The sequence below is a fragment of the Lampetra fluviatilis genome, chromosome 19, assembly GCF_964198595.1.
Source record: "Lampetra fluviatilis chromosome 19, kcLamFluv1.1, whole genome shotgun sequence".
NCBI classification, from domain to species: Eukaryota; Metazoa; Chordata; class Hyperoartia; order Petromyzontiformes; family Petromyzontidae; genus Lampetra; species Lampetra fluviatilis.
This window is the reverse complement of record NC_136293.1, coordinates 2,901,475-2,919,036: the sequence shown is the minus strand read 5'-3', so window position 1 is coordinate 2,919,036 and position 17,562 is coordinate 2,901,475. Positions and strand designations below refer to the sequence as shown.

The following is a 17,562-nucleotide window of genomic DNA, read 5'->3' as shown; positions in this document are numbered from 1 at the left end:
ACGAAAATAATAAAATCGTGACAGTTTAGCATTTTGCACTGTGCTGACTGAAGATGAGATTCCACATTTACAAGAGCAATATTTTTAGTGTACTAAGATGGCTTTATGTTGGTATATTTAAAATGCAATGAAATTATTTTACGAATAATTAACATGAATCCATTAAAACGGTATTGTGGTCTACACATAGCCAATTCTTTGCTCAATAACTAATACATTGAGTGGCTCTTTATATTTTAAGCAAATATATTTACGTGTCCAAAAGAGTTATTTTAACCAACAAATAACATACCAACCAATATTTAAAATTGTTTAAAGCAAGGAAATACAATAGGTGTGCAACAGTTAATCGAAAAACTATAGTAAGTGTGTGTTTCATTGAACCTATAAATGTTTCTTTTAAATAATATATTTAAAATGACTTATCTGGCCTCCAGCAGCTGCAGTGGTCACGTGAACACGTTACAAATATAACCCTCCACCACCCGACAGAGACAATCAAATCATTTGTCAGGTGGCCACATTCCGGTTTTGCAGGTAAACCAAATTAAATTGACGTATTTACCCACGTGACAATTTGATTTGGTTGGCTCTGTTTGGTGGTGGAGGGCTATGGCTAAAATTTGTCATTGTAGCTAAACAAGAATCTAACCCAAAATAACCTAATTATGAAACATGATATTGGTCGGTAAAACCTCTTTAAAATTAACATGACTAACAACAGAAACACAAATACGAAAGTGTCACTTCTCGAAAGTGCAATTCGATACATAAAGAATCCATGTTAATAATAATTTTACATTACACCACAAATATATGTTTAGTTGCCCTGTAATTTAGCTTTCATACAATATAGGCATAATTAGCGAATGTTGTGTATTGATGTCTATGAAATATCTTGTGTTTTTTTAATTCATTAAGTCAGCTTTTTCTCTCTCCATATATAAGAATCACGACTGAACAACAATGAAGATGGAACATCCATGTGTGCTTGTCAAAATGATCATTATTATTTTAACATATGGTAAAGTCCCACTTTAATTTTCATACATTATTATAACATTTGTATGCAACGATAGTGTCACAAAAATAATGCTGAGTGTCATTCATGTACTATATGTTAACTTAAGTTACATATACCACGGAATTATAACGTAGGCATAAGATACAAACCATTAAAGTGCATCTATTGTTGTTCACGTTCAGCGGACAAAATGGTCAAATATCAAAAAACTTTTTTTTATGTGAAATAATTTTAATATATACGATTGCCCTGCATTTTTAATCGCACTAATGCATTTTTTTTAAATTGCGTTTGGTAACGCGATTTATTCTATTTCAGAGATAATGTGCCCAAAAGTACAGGGGAAATCATCCAGTGGCGTTTCCATCACTACTTTGCAGGGATTTATCACCAGTGACAACTACCCGAGCCCATACCCCAAGCACTATGACCGTACCTGGACTATTTCAGGCCCTTCTATGTCCATAGTCACAGTGAACGTTTTAGATGTGGAGTAAGTAACATTCGCTCTGTTCTCTATACGCACGTGGGAAAGCTGTTTTGTTTAATTTGGCATCAACTCATTGTTATATATTTCTTACGTCATAATAATGCTTTGTTAAAACATGTTAAACATTATATCTGGGCAATGCATAGAACTAATGAGTACGGTGTTTTATTAATCCATGTCCAAACCTGTAAATGATAAGAAACCCATCACAATGGAGAAATGTATGTTATTTTGGCCTTGTTGTTTCATGACAGCATCTGTTTAGGCAAGCAGTGTCAATCTTCTAAGGTCTCATCAGCAGAGTTAGACTTGTGAAACAAATCGTGTTATGTTATCAGATATGAGAGACTGAAGCCATCCATATAAACCATGGGGCCCATCAGCACAAACAAAATAGCACGATACAGCATTTATTTTGCTCTGTTGATGGCACTGGAATAAAAAAAACAATCTTCTGTCTCATCCACACAAAATATAATAGAAATATTAGTCTGGAATGCACAGAGGCTGAGAGACTCAAACAATATAATCCTTATTACAGGTCGATTCTAGTATTGTCAGTCCGTTAAGTGATCAGGCTCAGTTTAGTGCAGCCCAGTCACATGTGTTTCACTTAATGCAATTCCAGGCCAGAGGCATTATCAGCAGAAAGGAAAAGTTACAAACATCGCACTCATCTGCACAGTTACGGGAACTGTACGCATTTGAACGTGTCTGCTTAATTTTCCTCGCAAGGCTGACGTTGAGATAGAGCAATAACTGGGACTTTACATTGACGTGGTTGAGCCAGACGATTGCGTCAGGAGTAACAGAATGATGCAATTTTCTGGTTCAACCATCTGCGGTAATGGGGCATCGAACGCAGCCGTGTGATGTAAATGGAGGGTCATATCACCGTCAGACATGTCGCTCCAATTGTCATAAGTAGTTCCTGAATCAGAATAAATAGTTGTTCTGCATTCGTAGATTAGTTAAATAACATTGCGATTCACTGTAATTATTGAAAAATATTAAATCTAAATGAAACAGAAGAGCTGTGCAAGATGGCTCGAGATATATATCACCTGCTCCGATCTATTTCAGGCGTCGTCTTCGACCTTGGCCCCAGTGGTGTGTCCGCGGGCGTCCAAGGTCTAACGCCTTCTAGACTTGGGGTGTTTAAAACCGGTGGCGTGAAACTCATATTTAATGCCTTAGCTCTGTCTGTAGCGTGACGTGGGTGAGGGGGGTTACGATAACTCTTCTAAAGATGATCAAGCATCCATAACAAGTTGAGCATTACGTTGTGTTACCATCAGAAACATCGCCTAGAGATAACCAACCAAATTTATCAAATGATTGTCCAAAACCTGAACTTGATAAGCCTTGTCGACCAAGGCAGCGATGCGATCTCACCACGCCACACGCCACAGGGGGCCTTGGCACTTGATCTTTGTCTGAGCTTGGCGCTTTGATTTCAAGCCTTGATAGACCTCATCCTTGGCGTCGTTGTGGCTCTGTCCTTGAATGAAGACTGCCAAAACGAATAGTTTTGCCCCAATGGGAGAAACAAAAAAACCCGTGATGCACACTCAACACTCCACAATGTGAGCAGCCTTCACAGTAGACAGTATTTAGCTGGATTAAAAGTTACAATGCATGCCATATAACGCCCCGGCTAATTTGTGTGCATATGCCTTGTATACAGTGCTACGATTTCTAATCATATGATTTCTACCCACAGATTGAATGTGCAAAGTGATAACATCTATATTTATGAAACGAATACAAATCCTCAATTAGGGATTTTGCAAGTATATTCCTATCGATCATATCAAAACACTTTAATGATCAGATTTACGGGTGGCAATAATCCAACGCATAGGGGCTTACATGCTAATTATACTATAATTACACTTCTTTTGGAAGATGGTAAGTGTTATTTTAAATACAAGTATGCTGGGTAATACTTTACTGTTACCATTATGGACACTGTTTATTCGTCTGTGGCTATGCAAAGTTTTTCAATTACCTTGCTATTCATGTCAATTCATAATTAAAGAGCTTAAATGTGAGGAGATCATCCTGAGTGTGTGATCACTAGTTTAATTCTAAAGCAGCAAAAACTCTCGAACGCTGAGCTCTGGCGTCACGAAATTCGCACAGCTAATGCTGTGCGAATTTCTAAGTAAACGCGACTATTTTCAGTTCGCTACGTCATTCCTTTCCCGAGTTGCCAAAATCGACCTTACGTATAAGTGGGTTAAGGTTGAATTTCCTTGAGTGAAAAATATTCGATTTAGAAAAACATTATCTCGCGATGTTCATTCTTAAGAATTTTGTTCAGTCAGAGATTCAGTGTTCTCACGTTGTTTCCTCATCGCGTGTTTCATTCGTGAAAGATTTACAATTTAAACTTGATTTGAAGCTTTCGTGACTGCAGGAATTACTCTTTGGTTATTTCGGTAAAGTCACGTAGAAAGAAAATACAATAAATCATAGAATACGACGTTTCGATCGCAACACAAGCAACCGTCATCAGGTAGAAAACAAACCTAGTGAACTTATAAATACAATACAACACAGAGAGTGGGCCAACACAACAGTCAGCACCTTACCTGGTTGATTACGTTCTTCCAAAGATTGCTAAATTTGAGAGAGAGACAAAACACAGACACGGGGACACACAGAAAGACACACAAGCAGAGAGAGAAACAACACAGAGATACACAGTGTGTGTCTATGTTGTGTGTCTCTGTGTGTCTCTGTGTTGTCTCTCTCTGCTTGTGTGTCTGTCTGTGTTTTTACTACGACACGTAACACTGCCGAAATTGATGAAATCCCGGAGTACCAAGCAGGCCGGTACATCTCCAGTAATGAAGCTGCACGGCGCATTTTAGGATTTTCGATCCATGAACGATGCCCAACAGTCGTGCATCTTCATGTTCACGTCGAAAACGGTCAGCGTATCTATTTAAACCAAGCAATTTGCAAAATCTTCTGGCAAATCCACCAAACACAACATTGACAGGATTCTTCGAGCTATGCTAAACAGACGATTGTGCAAAAACACTGCTCTATTGCGAAATTCCGAAGTATTACCATGGGACAAGTCAAAAAAAGTCTTCAGTCGACGCAAACAAGGTGCGATTGTTGAAGGACATGTCGGCATTCGATCTGGCGACGCTCTTGGCCGTGTTTACACAGTCCACATGATAAACTTCGATTGCTATTACTTGAGAATGTTGTTGCACAAAGTAAAAGGCCCAACTTGCTTCAAGGATCTCCGGACAGTCGATGGAGTTGAACACAACACGTATCATGCAGCTTGCCTGGCATTGGGACTACTAGAGAACGACAATTAATTGGACGAGACATTGAAGGAAGCGAAGGAATTGGATTCACCATCAAAAATTAGAACTCTCTTTGCAGTCATCTTGTTGTGTTGTGAACCATCAAATCCTAAAGCACTTTGGGAGAGCCACAAAGACTGCATGTCTGAAGGCATTTTTAATAGACTTCGACGAGATAATCCTCAAATGACTTTGGAATTCATTGATGGCATCTATATTGAGGCACTTATCATGACTGAAGATACTGTAAAGTTTTGGAGATGATTGGAAAGTCTTTGTCAGAGATCGGCATTAAAAGTCCTTCACGATAGCAAGCAGTGAACATGACTCGAGAAATACTTCGAGAGTTATCATATGTCTCTGACAAAATGCTGAATTACGTCGCGCAGAACGAGCCACTGTTGAATGCAGAGCAACAATCAATTTATCAGGAGGTTCCACGACAATATTATAGCAATGAAGGCGGAGTACGGCAATTTTCATCGACACGCCTGGAGGAACTGGAAATATTTTTTTAAATAAATGTTTTGCTGGCCCGCATCAAAGTAGAAAAGAAGATTGCACTTGCTGTTGCATCTTCTGGCATCGCTGCAACGTTGATGACTGGTGGACGAATAGCGCATTCAACGCTTCAAATCCCGATTAACTTGGTCCATAATGAAGCGCCCGTTTGAAACATCAAGAAAGGAAGTGGAAAGGCCAAAGTACTGCCGGAAGCTGAAGCGTTATTCTGGGATGAAATCTCGATTATGCATAACCACGGATTTGAGGCAGTGAACAGAACACTGCAAGACATTTGTGGCAACAAAAATCTTATAGGCGGTTTGAGTGTTGTCTTTGCTGGTGGTTTTCGCCAAACGTTACCAGTGATTCCAAGAGGCACGATGGTTGATGAGATCAAAGCCTGCCTGAAATCATTTTAGCTTTGGAGAGACGTCACAACAATGAAGCTCACGACCAACATGAGAGTTCAACAATCTGATAGCTGTGACTCCAATAATTTTCTCAACATTGGCAACGGCAAGGAAGCAACAAGTGGAACTGTAAAAATCCAGCTCTCCGAAGAATTCAGCAAAATGTGTCTTACTCTGAAGAGTCTCATCAATTGCGTGTATCCAAACATCGGAGCAAATCTTCTGGATCGCAAATTGCTTAAGGAACCTACAATTCTGCCACCACTAAACGTCAAAGTTGAGAAAATCAACAAATCCATTCAGGAAATGATTCAAGCACTTTCACGAACATTCTTCTCCATTGACAAATGTATGAATGAAGACGAAGCAACAAGCTATCCGGTAGAATTTTTTAATTCTTTGAATCCAAACGGAATTCCGCCACACAAATTAATGTTTAAACTTGGATCTCCCATCATGCTGTTAAGAAATTTGGACCCACCAAAACTGTGTAACGGATAAAGACTGATGGTGAAGGCATTAAATGCTCATGTCATCAAGGCATCGATTCTAACTGGTCCATTTGAAGGCGAGCACGTCTTCATTCCAATTATTCCATTGAATCCAACTGATTTGCCATTTTCATTCAAACGATTACAATTTCCTGTTCGGCTTGCATTTGCAATCACCATTAATAAATCGCAGGGATAGTCACTTAAAGTTACGTGCTTGGATTTGAAAGACGAATGCTTCTCACATGTTGGAATGTCAAGAGCAAAGGATCCAACAAAATTATACATTGTCACCGATGAAGAAACAGAAACCAGAAATGTTGTGTACGGAAAAGTGTTGAAATAATCACACTATGAATAGATAATTTGTGATGACTGAATTAGTAAAATTTATTTGCTTCGGCTTTTTTCTTTCTTGCAAGCATCAATTTATTTCAGATGTTTTCAGTGAAATATAAGGGAATATGAAATTAATCCAACACAAGAATCCAAGTCCCGGGCGAAGCCGGGTAGTAAAGCTAGTTGACTATACAATTTAGTAAGGTGCTGAATAAGGACATAGACTACAAATGTAAGGATGAAGAGATCATACCTGTGAACCCCCTATCAGTGCTACCGTATTATAGACCAATTCAGACCTTATTGGTCATCCGGTGCCCTTATAAATCTCAACGTTCATCCTACAAAGTTCCATCATAAGGGAGAAACACAACGATAATGACAAACACGTTTATTTCTGCCCTATTGAAATGGCTTTACGCCGTATGGACCTAAACACTCAATTTCCCTGTACAAGAATACGGCTAAACTGTATGGGTTGACAGGCATGATAGAATGCCGTTGTTGCTTGTTTAACTTTTTTAACTCTGTAAATTACATCAAATAGATAACAATCATTGATTGGCTTTCTTGAAAATGCTGTGCTGCACACATTAATTGCATTGAAAGTTTTACTGCTGATCAGTTTAGTATTATTAATTGTGAGCCCTCAAAAGTTATATTGACAGTATTCGTAATCATCATTAATGAGCAGGACATACAGTATATAGAAATCTGTATGGTATGAAATGAGTATGATATGGAATCTGAATTACTTAAACGTTTAAGATAACTTGGATTGAAATGCCTTTCAGACGACACAAGGCCTATCGGATTGGAATCTGGTGTTATACCAGACAGTCTTATAACTGCCTCATCCACATCCGGTTCCACATTTACACCGCAAAATGCCCGCTTGAATAGCACACTGGGATACTGGAGACCACAAACTCTCAACGCCAATGAGTACCTGCAGATATTGTTTGAGGCCAGGCTTTCTGTGACAGGACTGATCTTGCAAGGGGCAGTACTGCAGGTGGCCTCACTCAATAAGTTAACTCCCGGTTGGGTTACTACCATCAACATAGCCATTATGGACCCAGGAACCTCAGCGTGGAAGAACACAAATACCATAGTAAGTATTTAATAAGACACTGCACACAAGGGCATTAAGCATGCCCAACCCTCTGCTGGTCTGAACTCACCTTATCTAACTCTATCTGGTTTGCATTATTTAAGGACCCCAACCATTTTGTCATTTTGAAAAAAGAAAAGTTCCATCCAATATTTGATCCTCAAAACTGCCTAATGTAATAATGTACCATCAGACAATTTTTGCTAGAGAAACCGGTTGTCATCATCCGTAGAATCACGACATTCATCAAGAATATCGTCATCGTGTTCATCGTCTTTGCCTTCATCACCACTGGCATCTTCACGTGCCTGTGTACCTCCGTTCTTATGTTCTGCAAGGATTAGAACAATTAAAACTAATTTGACAGTTAAAAAAAAAAGCTAAATAAATTCTGTGGAATGGAGGTACCACACATTCACGCGTGACTGTGCAGAATGGGTACCCATGCTTTATCTCTCTACTCCTGGCACAAGTCATGCCCCCAGAGCTTGGTTGATGCGATTCCACAAAATGTTGGAAAATTTAACACGTATTTCCAGAAACATTCTGTCATTATTAGCTCCACCCAAAGCCCACCAATTTCAGGCCACGTTGCAATTGTGGCACGAGTTGTGTATGTAATATATGGAATTTTACATGACATCAGCTTGACGTAAATCGCAAATGGTGGAATGGGGCAGTTCTCCTCCCCCCCACACATAAACTGCTGTCTTTCCATCAGAAAGGTGGTGATACGATACCCATAAATAGCTAAATGAATAAGGCACGTCTAAAGATAAAATAATAAATTAAATTAAATAATAGAATACGACGTTTCGATTGCAACACAAGCAATCATCATCAGGTATAATGAAATAGCGACATAAAATCTAACCAGAAAACTATAGACAGACATATTAGTAGACAGATATCACCAAGATACATAGCGAGAGCAACACAGGTAACAGAGAGGGGTGATCGTCTCTATGGGGTGGCCTTAAATAAACAGAGGGGGGGGGCGGAGGCAGAGAGAGGGAGGAGGGTTAGAGAAAAAAATTAGCATATCAATGAGTGGTCAACAGACGTGGTGCTGCGAATGCGATGGCACGGCAAGCAAGCCTGAAAATCAGGAGAAGGACACACTAAAATTAAATAACCTAGTAAAATATCGAAATGTAATGTAATACAACACAGAGGGTCGGTCAACACACAATTAACGCATAGCCTGGTTGATTACGTATTTCAAAGATTGCTAAGTTAGAATTTAAGTGTGAACAATCTAAAGAGAGGACACAGGCAGAGAAAACAAGTCGCCAGAGAGAGAGAAAAAAAATAAGCTTAAAACTTCCCCGTAGAAGTGGTTCAATCTTAATTTTAGAACTTTCGTGACTGCAGGAATTATTATTTGTTTCTTTCGGTTAAGTCACGTCTAAAGATAAAATAATAAATTAAATTAAATAATAGAATACGACGTTTCGATTGCAACACAAGCAATCATCATCAGGTATAATGAAATAGCGACATAAAATCTAACCAGAAAACTATAGACAGACATATTAGCAGACAGATATCACCAAGATACATAGCGAGAGCAACACAGGTAACAGAGAGGGGTGATCGTCTCTGTGGGGTGGCCTTAAATAAACAGAGGGGGGGGGGGGGCGGAGGCAGAGAGAGGGAGGAGGGTTAGAGAAAAAAATTAGCATATCAATGAGTGGTCAACAGACGTGGTGCTGCGAATGCGATGGCACGGCAAGCAAGCCTGAAAATCAGGAGAAGGACACACTAAAATTAAATAACCTAGTAAAATATCGAAATGTAATGTAATACAACACAGAGGGTCGGTCAACACACAATTAACGCATAGCCTGGTTGATTACGTATTTCAAAGATTGCTAAGTTAGAATTTAAGTGTGAACAATCTAAAGAGAGGACACAGGCAGAGAAAACAAGTCGCCACAGAGAGAGAAAAAAAATAAGCTTAAAACTTCCCCGTAGAAGTGGTTCAATCTTAATTTTAGAACTTTCGTGACTGCAGGAATTATTATTTGTTTCTTTCGGTTAAGTCACGTCTAAAGATAAAATAATAAATTAAATTAAATAATAGAATACGACGTTTCGATTGCAACACAAGCAATCATCATCAGGTATAATGAAATAGCGACATAAAATCTAACCAGAAAACTATAGACAGACATATTAGCAGACAGATATCACCAAGATACATAGCGAGAGCAACACAGGTAACAGAGAGGGGTGATCGTCTCTGTGGGGTGGCCTTAAATAAACAGAGGGGGGGGGGGCGGAGGCAGAGAGAGGGAGGAGGGTTAGAGAAAAAAATTAGCATATCAATGAGTGGTCAACAGACGTGGTGCTGCGAATGCGATGGCACGGCAAGCAAGCCTGAAAATCAGGAGAAGGACACACTAAAATTAAATAACCTAGTAAAATATCGAAATGTAATGTAATACAACACAGAGGGTCGGTCAACACACAATTAACGCATAGCCTGGTTGATTACGTATTTCAAAGATTGCTAAGTTAGAATTTAAGTGTGAACAATCTAAAGAGAGGACACAGGCAGAGAAAACAAGTCGCCAGAGAGAGAGAAAAAAAATAAGCTTAAAACTTCCCCGTAGAAGTGGTTCAATCTTAATTTTAGAACTTTCGTGACTGCAGGAATTATTATTTGTTTCTTTCGGTTAAGTCACGTCTAAAGATAAAATAATAAATTAAATTAAATAATAGAATACGACGTTTCGATTGCAACACAAGCAATCATCATCAGGTATAATGAAATAGCGACATAAAATCTAACCAGAAAACTATAGACAGACATATTAGCAGACAGATATCACCAAGATACATAGCGAGAGCAACACAGGTAACAGAGAGGGGTGATCGTCTCTGTGGGGTGGCCTTAAATAGACAGAGGGGGGGGCGGAGGCAGAGAGAGGGAGGAGGGTTAGAGAAAAAATTAGCATATCAATGAGTGGTCAACAGACGTGGTGCTGCGAATGCGATGGCACGGCAAGCAAGCCTGAAAATCAGGAGAAGGACACACTACAATTAAATAACCTAGTAAAATATCGAAATGTAATGTAATACAACACAGAGGGTCGGTCAACACACAATTAACGCATAGCCTGGTTGATTACGTATTTCAAAGATTGCTAAGTTAGAATTTAAGTGTGAACAATCTAAAGAGAGGACACAGGCAGAGAAAACAAGTCGCCAGAGAGAGAGAAAAAAGATAAGCTTAAAACTTCCCCGTAGAAGTGGTTCAATCTTAATTTTAGAACTTTCGTGACTGCAGGAATTATTATTTTTTCTTTCGGTTAAGTCACGTCTAAAGATAAAATAATAAATTAAATTAAATAATAGAATACGACGTTTCGATTGCAACACAAGCAATCATCATCAGGTATAATGAAATGGCGACAAAATCTAACCAGAAAACTATAGACAGAAATATTAGCAGACAGATATCACCAAGATACATAGCGAGAGCAACACAGGTAACAGAGAGGGGTGATCGTCTCTGTGGGGTGGCCTTAAATAGACAGAGGGGGGGGCGGAGGCAGAGAGAGGGAGGAGGGTTAGAGAACAAATTAGCATATCAATGAGTGGTCAACAGACGTGGTGCTGCGAATGCGATGGCACGGCAAGCAAGCCTGAAAATCAGGAGAAGGACACACTAAAATGAAATAACCTAGTAAAATATCGAAATGTAATGTAATACAACACAGAGGGTCGGTCAACACACAATTAACGCATAGCCTGGTTGATTACGTATTTCAAAGATTGCTAAGTTAGAATTTAAGTGTGAACAATCTAAAGAGAGGACACAGGCAGAGAAAACAAGTCGCCAGAGAGAGAGAAAAAAGATAAGCTTAAAACTTCCCCGTAGAAGTGGTTCAATCTTAATTTTAGAACTTTCGTGACTGCAGGAATAATTATTTGTTTCTTTCGGTTAAGTCACGTCTAAAGATAAAATAATAAATTAAATTAAATAATAGAATACGACGTTTCGATTGCAACACAAGCAATCATCATCAGGTATAATGCAATAGCGACATAAAATCTAACCAGAAAACTATAGACAGACATATTAGCAGACAGATATCACCAAGATACATAGCGAGAGCAACACAGGTAACAGAGAGGGGTGATAGTCTCTGTGGGGTGGCCTTAAATAGACAGAGGGGGGGGGCGGAGGCAGAGAGAGGGAGGAGGGTTAGAGAAAAAATTAGCATATCAATGAGTGGTCAACAGACGTGGTGCTGCGAATGCGATGGCACGGCAAGCAAGCCTGAAAATCAGGAGAAGGACACACTAAAATTAAATAACCTAGTAAAATATCGAAATGTAATGTAATACAACACAGAGGGTCGGTCAACACACAATTAACGCATAGCCTGGTTGATTACGTATTTCAAAGATTGCTATGTTAGAATTTAAGTGTGAACAATCTAAAGAGAGGACACAGGCAGAGAAAACAAGTCGCCAGAGAGAGAGAAAAAATATAAGCTTAAAACTTCCCCGTAGAAGTGGTTCAATCTTAATTTTAAAACTTTCGTGACTGCAGGAATTATTATTTTTTCTTTCGGTTAAGTCACGTCTAAAGATAAAATAATAAATTAAATTAAATAATAGAATACGACGTTTCGATTGCAACACAAGCAATCATCATCAGGTATAATGAAATAGCGACATAAAATCTAACCAGAAAACTATAGACAGACATATTAGCAGACAGATATCACCAAGATACATAGCGAGAGCAACACAGGTAACAGAGAGGGGTGATCGTCTCTGTGGGGTGGCCTTAAATAGACCGAGGGGGGGCGGAGGCAGAGAGAGGGAGGAGGGTTAGAGAACAAATTAGCATATCAATGAGTGGTCAACAGACGTGGTGCTGCGAATGCGATGGCACGGCAAGCAAGCCTGAAAATCAGGAGAAGGACACACTAAAATTAAATAACCTAGTAAAATATCGAAATGTAATGTAATACAACACAGAGGGTCGGTCAACACACAATTAACGCATAGCCTGGTTGATTACGTATTTCAAAGATTGCTAAGTTAGAATTTAAGTGTGAACAATCTAAAGAGAGGACACAGGCAGAGAAAACAAGTCGCCAGAGAGAGAGAAAAAAGATAAGCTTAAAACTTCCCCGTAGAAGTGGTTCAATCTTAATTTTAGAACTTTCGTGACTGCAGGAATTATTATTTGTTTCTTTCGGTTAAGTCACGTCTAAAGATAAAATAATAAATTAAATAATAGAATACGACGTTTCGATTGCAACACAAGCAATCATCATCAGGTATAATGAAATAGCGACATAAAATCTAACCAGAAAACTATAGACAGACATATTAGCAGACAGATATCACCAAGATACATAGCGAGAGCAACACAGGTAACAGAGAGGGGTGATCGTCTCTGTGGGGTGGCCTTAAATAGACAGAGGGGGGGGGGGGCGGAGGCAGAGAGAGGGAGGAGGGTTAGAGAAAAAATTAGCATATCAATGAGTGGTCAACAGACGTGGTGCTGCGAATGCGATGGCACGGCAAGCAAGCCTGAAAATCAGGAGAAGGACACACTAAAATTAAAAAACCTAGTAAAATATCGAAATGTAATGTAATACAACACAGAGGGTCGGTCAACACACAATTAACGCATAGCCTGGTTGATTACTTATTTCAAAGATTGCTAAGTTAGAATTTAAGTGTGAACAATCTAAAGAGAGGACACAGGCAGAGAAAACAAGTCGCCAGAGAGAGAGAAAAAAGATAAGCTTAAAACTTCCCCGTAGAAGTGGTTCAATCTTAATTTTAGAACTTTCGTGACTGCAGGAATTATTATTTGTTTCTTTCGGTGAAGTCACGTCTAAAGATAAAATAATAAATTAAATTAAATAATAGAATACGACGTTTCGATTGCAACACAAGCAATCCTCATCAGGTATAATGAAATAGCGACATAAAATCTAACCAGAAAACTATAGACAGACATATTAGCAGACAGATATCACCAAGATACATAGCGAGAGCAACACAGGTAACAGAGAGGGGTGATCGTCTCTGTGGGGTGGCCTTAAATAGACAGAGGGGGGGCGGAGGCAGAGAGAGGGAGGAGGGTTAGAGAAAAAATCAGCATATCAATGAGTGGTCAACAGACGTGGTGCTGCGAATGCGATGGCACGGCAAGCAAGCCTGAAAATCAGAAGGACACACTAAAATGAAATAACCTAGTAAAATATCGAAATGTAATGTAATACAACACAGAGGGTCGGTCAACACACAATTAACGCATAGCCTGGTTGATTACGTATTTCAAAGATTGCTAAGTTAGAATTTAAGTGTGAACAATCTAAAGAGAGGACACAGGCAGAGAAAACAAGTCGCCAGAGAGAGAGAGAAAAAAGATAAGCTTAAAACTTCCCCGTAGAAGTGGTTCAATCTTAATTTTAGAACTTTCGTGACTGCAGGAATTATTATTTGTTTCTTTCGGTTAAGTCACGTCTAAAGATAAAATAAAAAATTAAATTAAATAATAGAATACGACGTTTCGATTGCAACACAAGCAATCATCATCAGGTATAATGAAATAGCGACATAAAATCTAACCAGAAAACTATAGACAGACATATTAGCAGACAGATATCACCAAGATACATAGCGAGAGCAACACAGGTAACAGAGAGGGGTGATCGTCTCTGTGGGGTGGCCTTAAATAGACAGAGGGGGGGGGGGCGGAGGCAGAGAGAGGGAGGAGGGTTAGAGAAAAAATTAGCATATCAATGAGTGGTCAATAGACGTGGTGCTGCGAATGCGATGGCACGGCAAGCAAGCCTGAAAATCAGGAGAAGGACACACTAAAATTAAATAACCTAGTAAAACATCGAAATGTAATGTAATACAACACAGAGGGTCGGTCAACACACAATTAACGCATAGCCTGGTTGATTACGTATTTCAAAGATTGCTAAGTTAGAATTTAAGTGTGAACAATCTAAAGAGAGGACACAGGCAGAGAAAATAAGTCGCCAGAGAGAGAGAAAAAAGATAAGCTTAAAACTTCCCCGTAGAAGTGGTTCAATCTTAATTTTAGAACTTTCGTGACTGCAGGAATTATTATTTGTTTCTTTCGGATAAGTCACGTCTAAAGATAAAATAATAAATTAAATTAAATAATAGAATACGACGTTTCGATTGCAACACAAGCAATCATCATCAGGTATAATGAAATAGCGACATAAAATCTAACCAGAAAACTATAGACAGACATATTAGCAGACAGATATCACCAAGATACATAGCGAGAGCAACACAGGTAACAGAGAGGGGTGATCGTCTCTGTGGGGTGGCCTTAAATAGACAGAGGGGGGGGGCGGAGGCAGAGAGAGGGAGGAGGGTTAGAGAAAAAATTAGCATATCAATGAGTGGTCAACAGACGTGGTGCTGCGAATGCGATGGCACGGCAAGCAAGCCTGAAAATCAGGAGAAGGACACACTAAAATTAAAAAACCTAGTAAAATATCGAAATGTAATGTAATACAACACAGAGGGTCGGTCAACACACAATTAACGCATAGCCTGGTTGATTACTTATTTCAAAGATTGCTAAGTTAGAATTTAAGTGTGAACAATCTAAAGAGAGGACACAGGCAGAGAAAACAAGTCGCCAGAGAGAGAAAAAAGATAAGCTTAAAACTTCCCCGTAGAAGTGGTTCAATCTTAATTTTAGAACTTTCGTGACTGCAGGAATTATTATTTGTTTCTTTCGGTGAAGTCACGTCTAAAGATAAAATAATAAAATAAATTAAATAATAGAATACGACGTTTCGATTGCAACACAAGCAATCCTCATCAGGTATAATGAAATAGCGACATAAAATCTAACCAGAAAACTATAGACAGACATATTAGCAGACAGATATCACCAAGATACATAGCGAGAGCAACACAGGTAACAGAGAGGGGTGATCGTCTCTGTGGGGTGGCCTTAAATAGACAGAGGGGGGGCGGAGGCAGAGAGAGGGAGGAGGGTTAGAGAAAAAATTAGCATATCAATGAGTGGTCAACAGACGTGGTGCTGCGAATGCGATGGCACGGCAAGCAAGCCTGAAAATCAGAAGGACACACTAAAATGAAATAACCTAGTAAAATATCGAAATGTAATGTAATACAACACAGAGGGTCGGTCAACACACAATTAACGCATAGCCTGGTTGATTACGTATTTCAAAGATTGCTAAGTTAGAATTTAAGTGTGAACAATCTAAAGAGAGGACACAGGCAGAGAAAACAAGTCGCCAGAGAGAGAGAGAAAAAAGATAAGCTTAAAACTTCCCCGTAGAAGTGGTTCAATCTTAATTTTAGAACTTTCGTGACTGCAGGAATTATTATTTGTTTCTTTCGGTTAAGTCACGTCTAAAGATAAAATAAAAAATTAAATTAAATAATAGAATACGACGTTTCGATTGCAACACAAGCAATCATCATCAGGTATAATGAAATAGCGACATAAAATCTAACCAGAAAACTATAGACAGACATATTAGCAGACAGATATCACCAAGATACATAGCGAGAGCAACACAGGTAACAGAGAGGGGTGATCGTCTCTGTGGGGTGGCCTTAAATAGACAGAGGGGGGGGGGGCGGAGGCAGAGAGAGGGAGGAGGGTTAGAGAAAAAATTAGCATATCAATGAGTGGTCAATAGACGTGGTGCTGCGAATGCGATGGCACGGCAAGCAAGCCTGAAAATCAGGAGAAGGACACACTAAAATTAAATAACCTAGTAAAACATCGAAATGTAATGTAATACAACACAGAGGGTCGGTCAACACACAATTAACGCATAGCCTGGTTGATTACGTATTTCAAAGATTGCTAAGTTAGAATTTAAGTGTGAACAATCTAAAGAGAGGACACAGGCAGAGAAAATAAGTCGCCAGAGAGAGAGAAAAAAGATAAGCTTAAAACTTCCCCGTAGAAGTGGTTCAATCTTAATTTTAGAACTTTCGTGACTGCAGGAATTATTATTTGTTTCTTTCGGATAAGTCACGTCTAAAGATAAAATAATAAATTAAATTAAATAATAGAATACGACGTTTCGATTGCAACACAAGCAATCATCATCAGGTATAATGAAATAGCGACATAAAATCTAACCAGAAAACTATAGACAGACATATTAGCAGACAGATATCACCAAGATACATAGCGAGAGCAACACAGGTAACAGAGAGGGGTGATCGTCTCTGTGGGGTGGCCTTAAATAGACAGAGGGGGGCGGAGGCAGAGAGAGGGAGGAGGGTTAGAGAAAAAATTAGCATATCAATGAGTGGTCAACAGACGTGGTGCTGCGAATGCGATGGCACGGCAAGCAAGCCTGAAAATCAGGAGAAGGACACACTAAAATTAAATAACCCACAGAGACGATCACCCCTCTCTGTTACCTGTGTTGCTCTCGCTATGTATCTTGGTGATATCTGTCCGCTAATATGTCTGTCTATAGTTTTCTGGTTAGATTTTATGTCGCTATTTCATTATACCTGATGATGATTGCTTGTGTTGCAATCGAAATGTCGTATTCTATTATTTAGTTTAATTTATTATTTTATCTTTAGACGTGACTTAACCGAAAGAAACAAATAATAATTCCTGCAGTCACGAAAGTTCTAAAATTAAGATTGAACCACTTCTACGGGGAAGTTTTAAGCTTATCTTTTTTCTCTCTCTCTGGCGACTTGTTTTCTCTGCCTGTGTCCTCTCTTTAGATTGTTCACACTTAAATTGTAACTTAGCAATCTTTGATATACGTAATCAACCAGGCTATGCGTTAATTGTGTGTTGACCGACCCTCT

General features: G+C 39.0%; 1 protein-coding gene across 1 annotated transcript in view; it reads left to right on the top strand.

Moving 5' to 3' along the window:
- Nucleotides 1–4,405: 4,405 nt before the first annotated feature.
- Nucleotides 4,406–17,562, top strand: part of LOC144937493 (polycystin-1-like protein 2) — a 66,920-nt gene continuing 53,763 nt past the window's right edge. The window contains exon 1 of the mRNA XM_078864740.1: nt 4,406–4,453. Within this exon, the coding sequence (XP_078720866.1) occupies nt 4,406–4,453 (48 nt within the window). The remainder of the gene's footprint in view (nt 4,454–17,562) is intronic.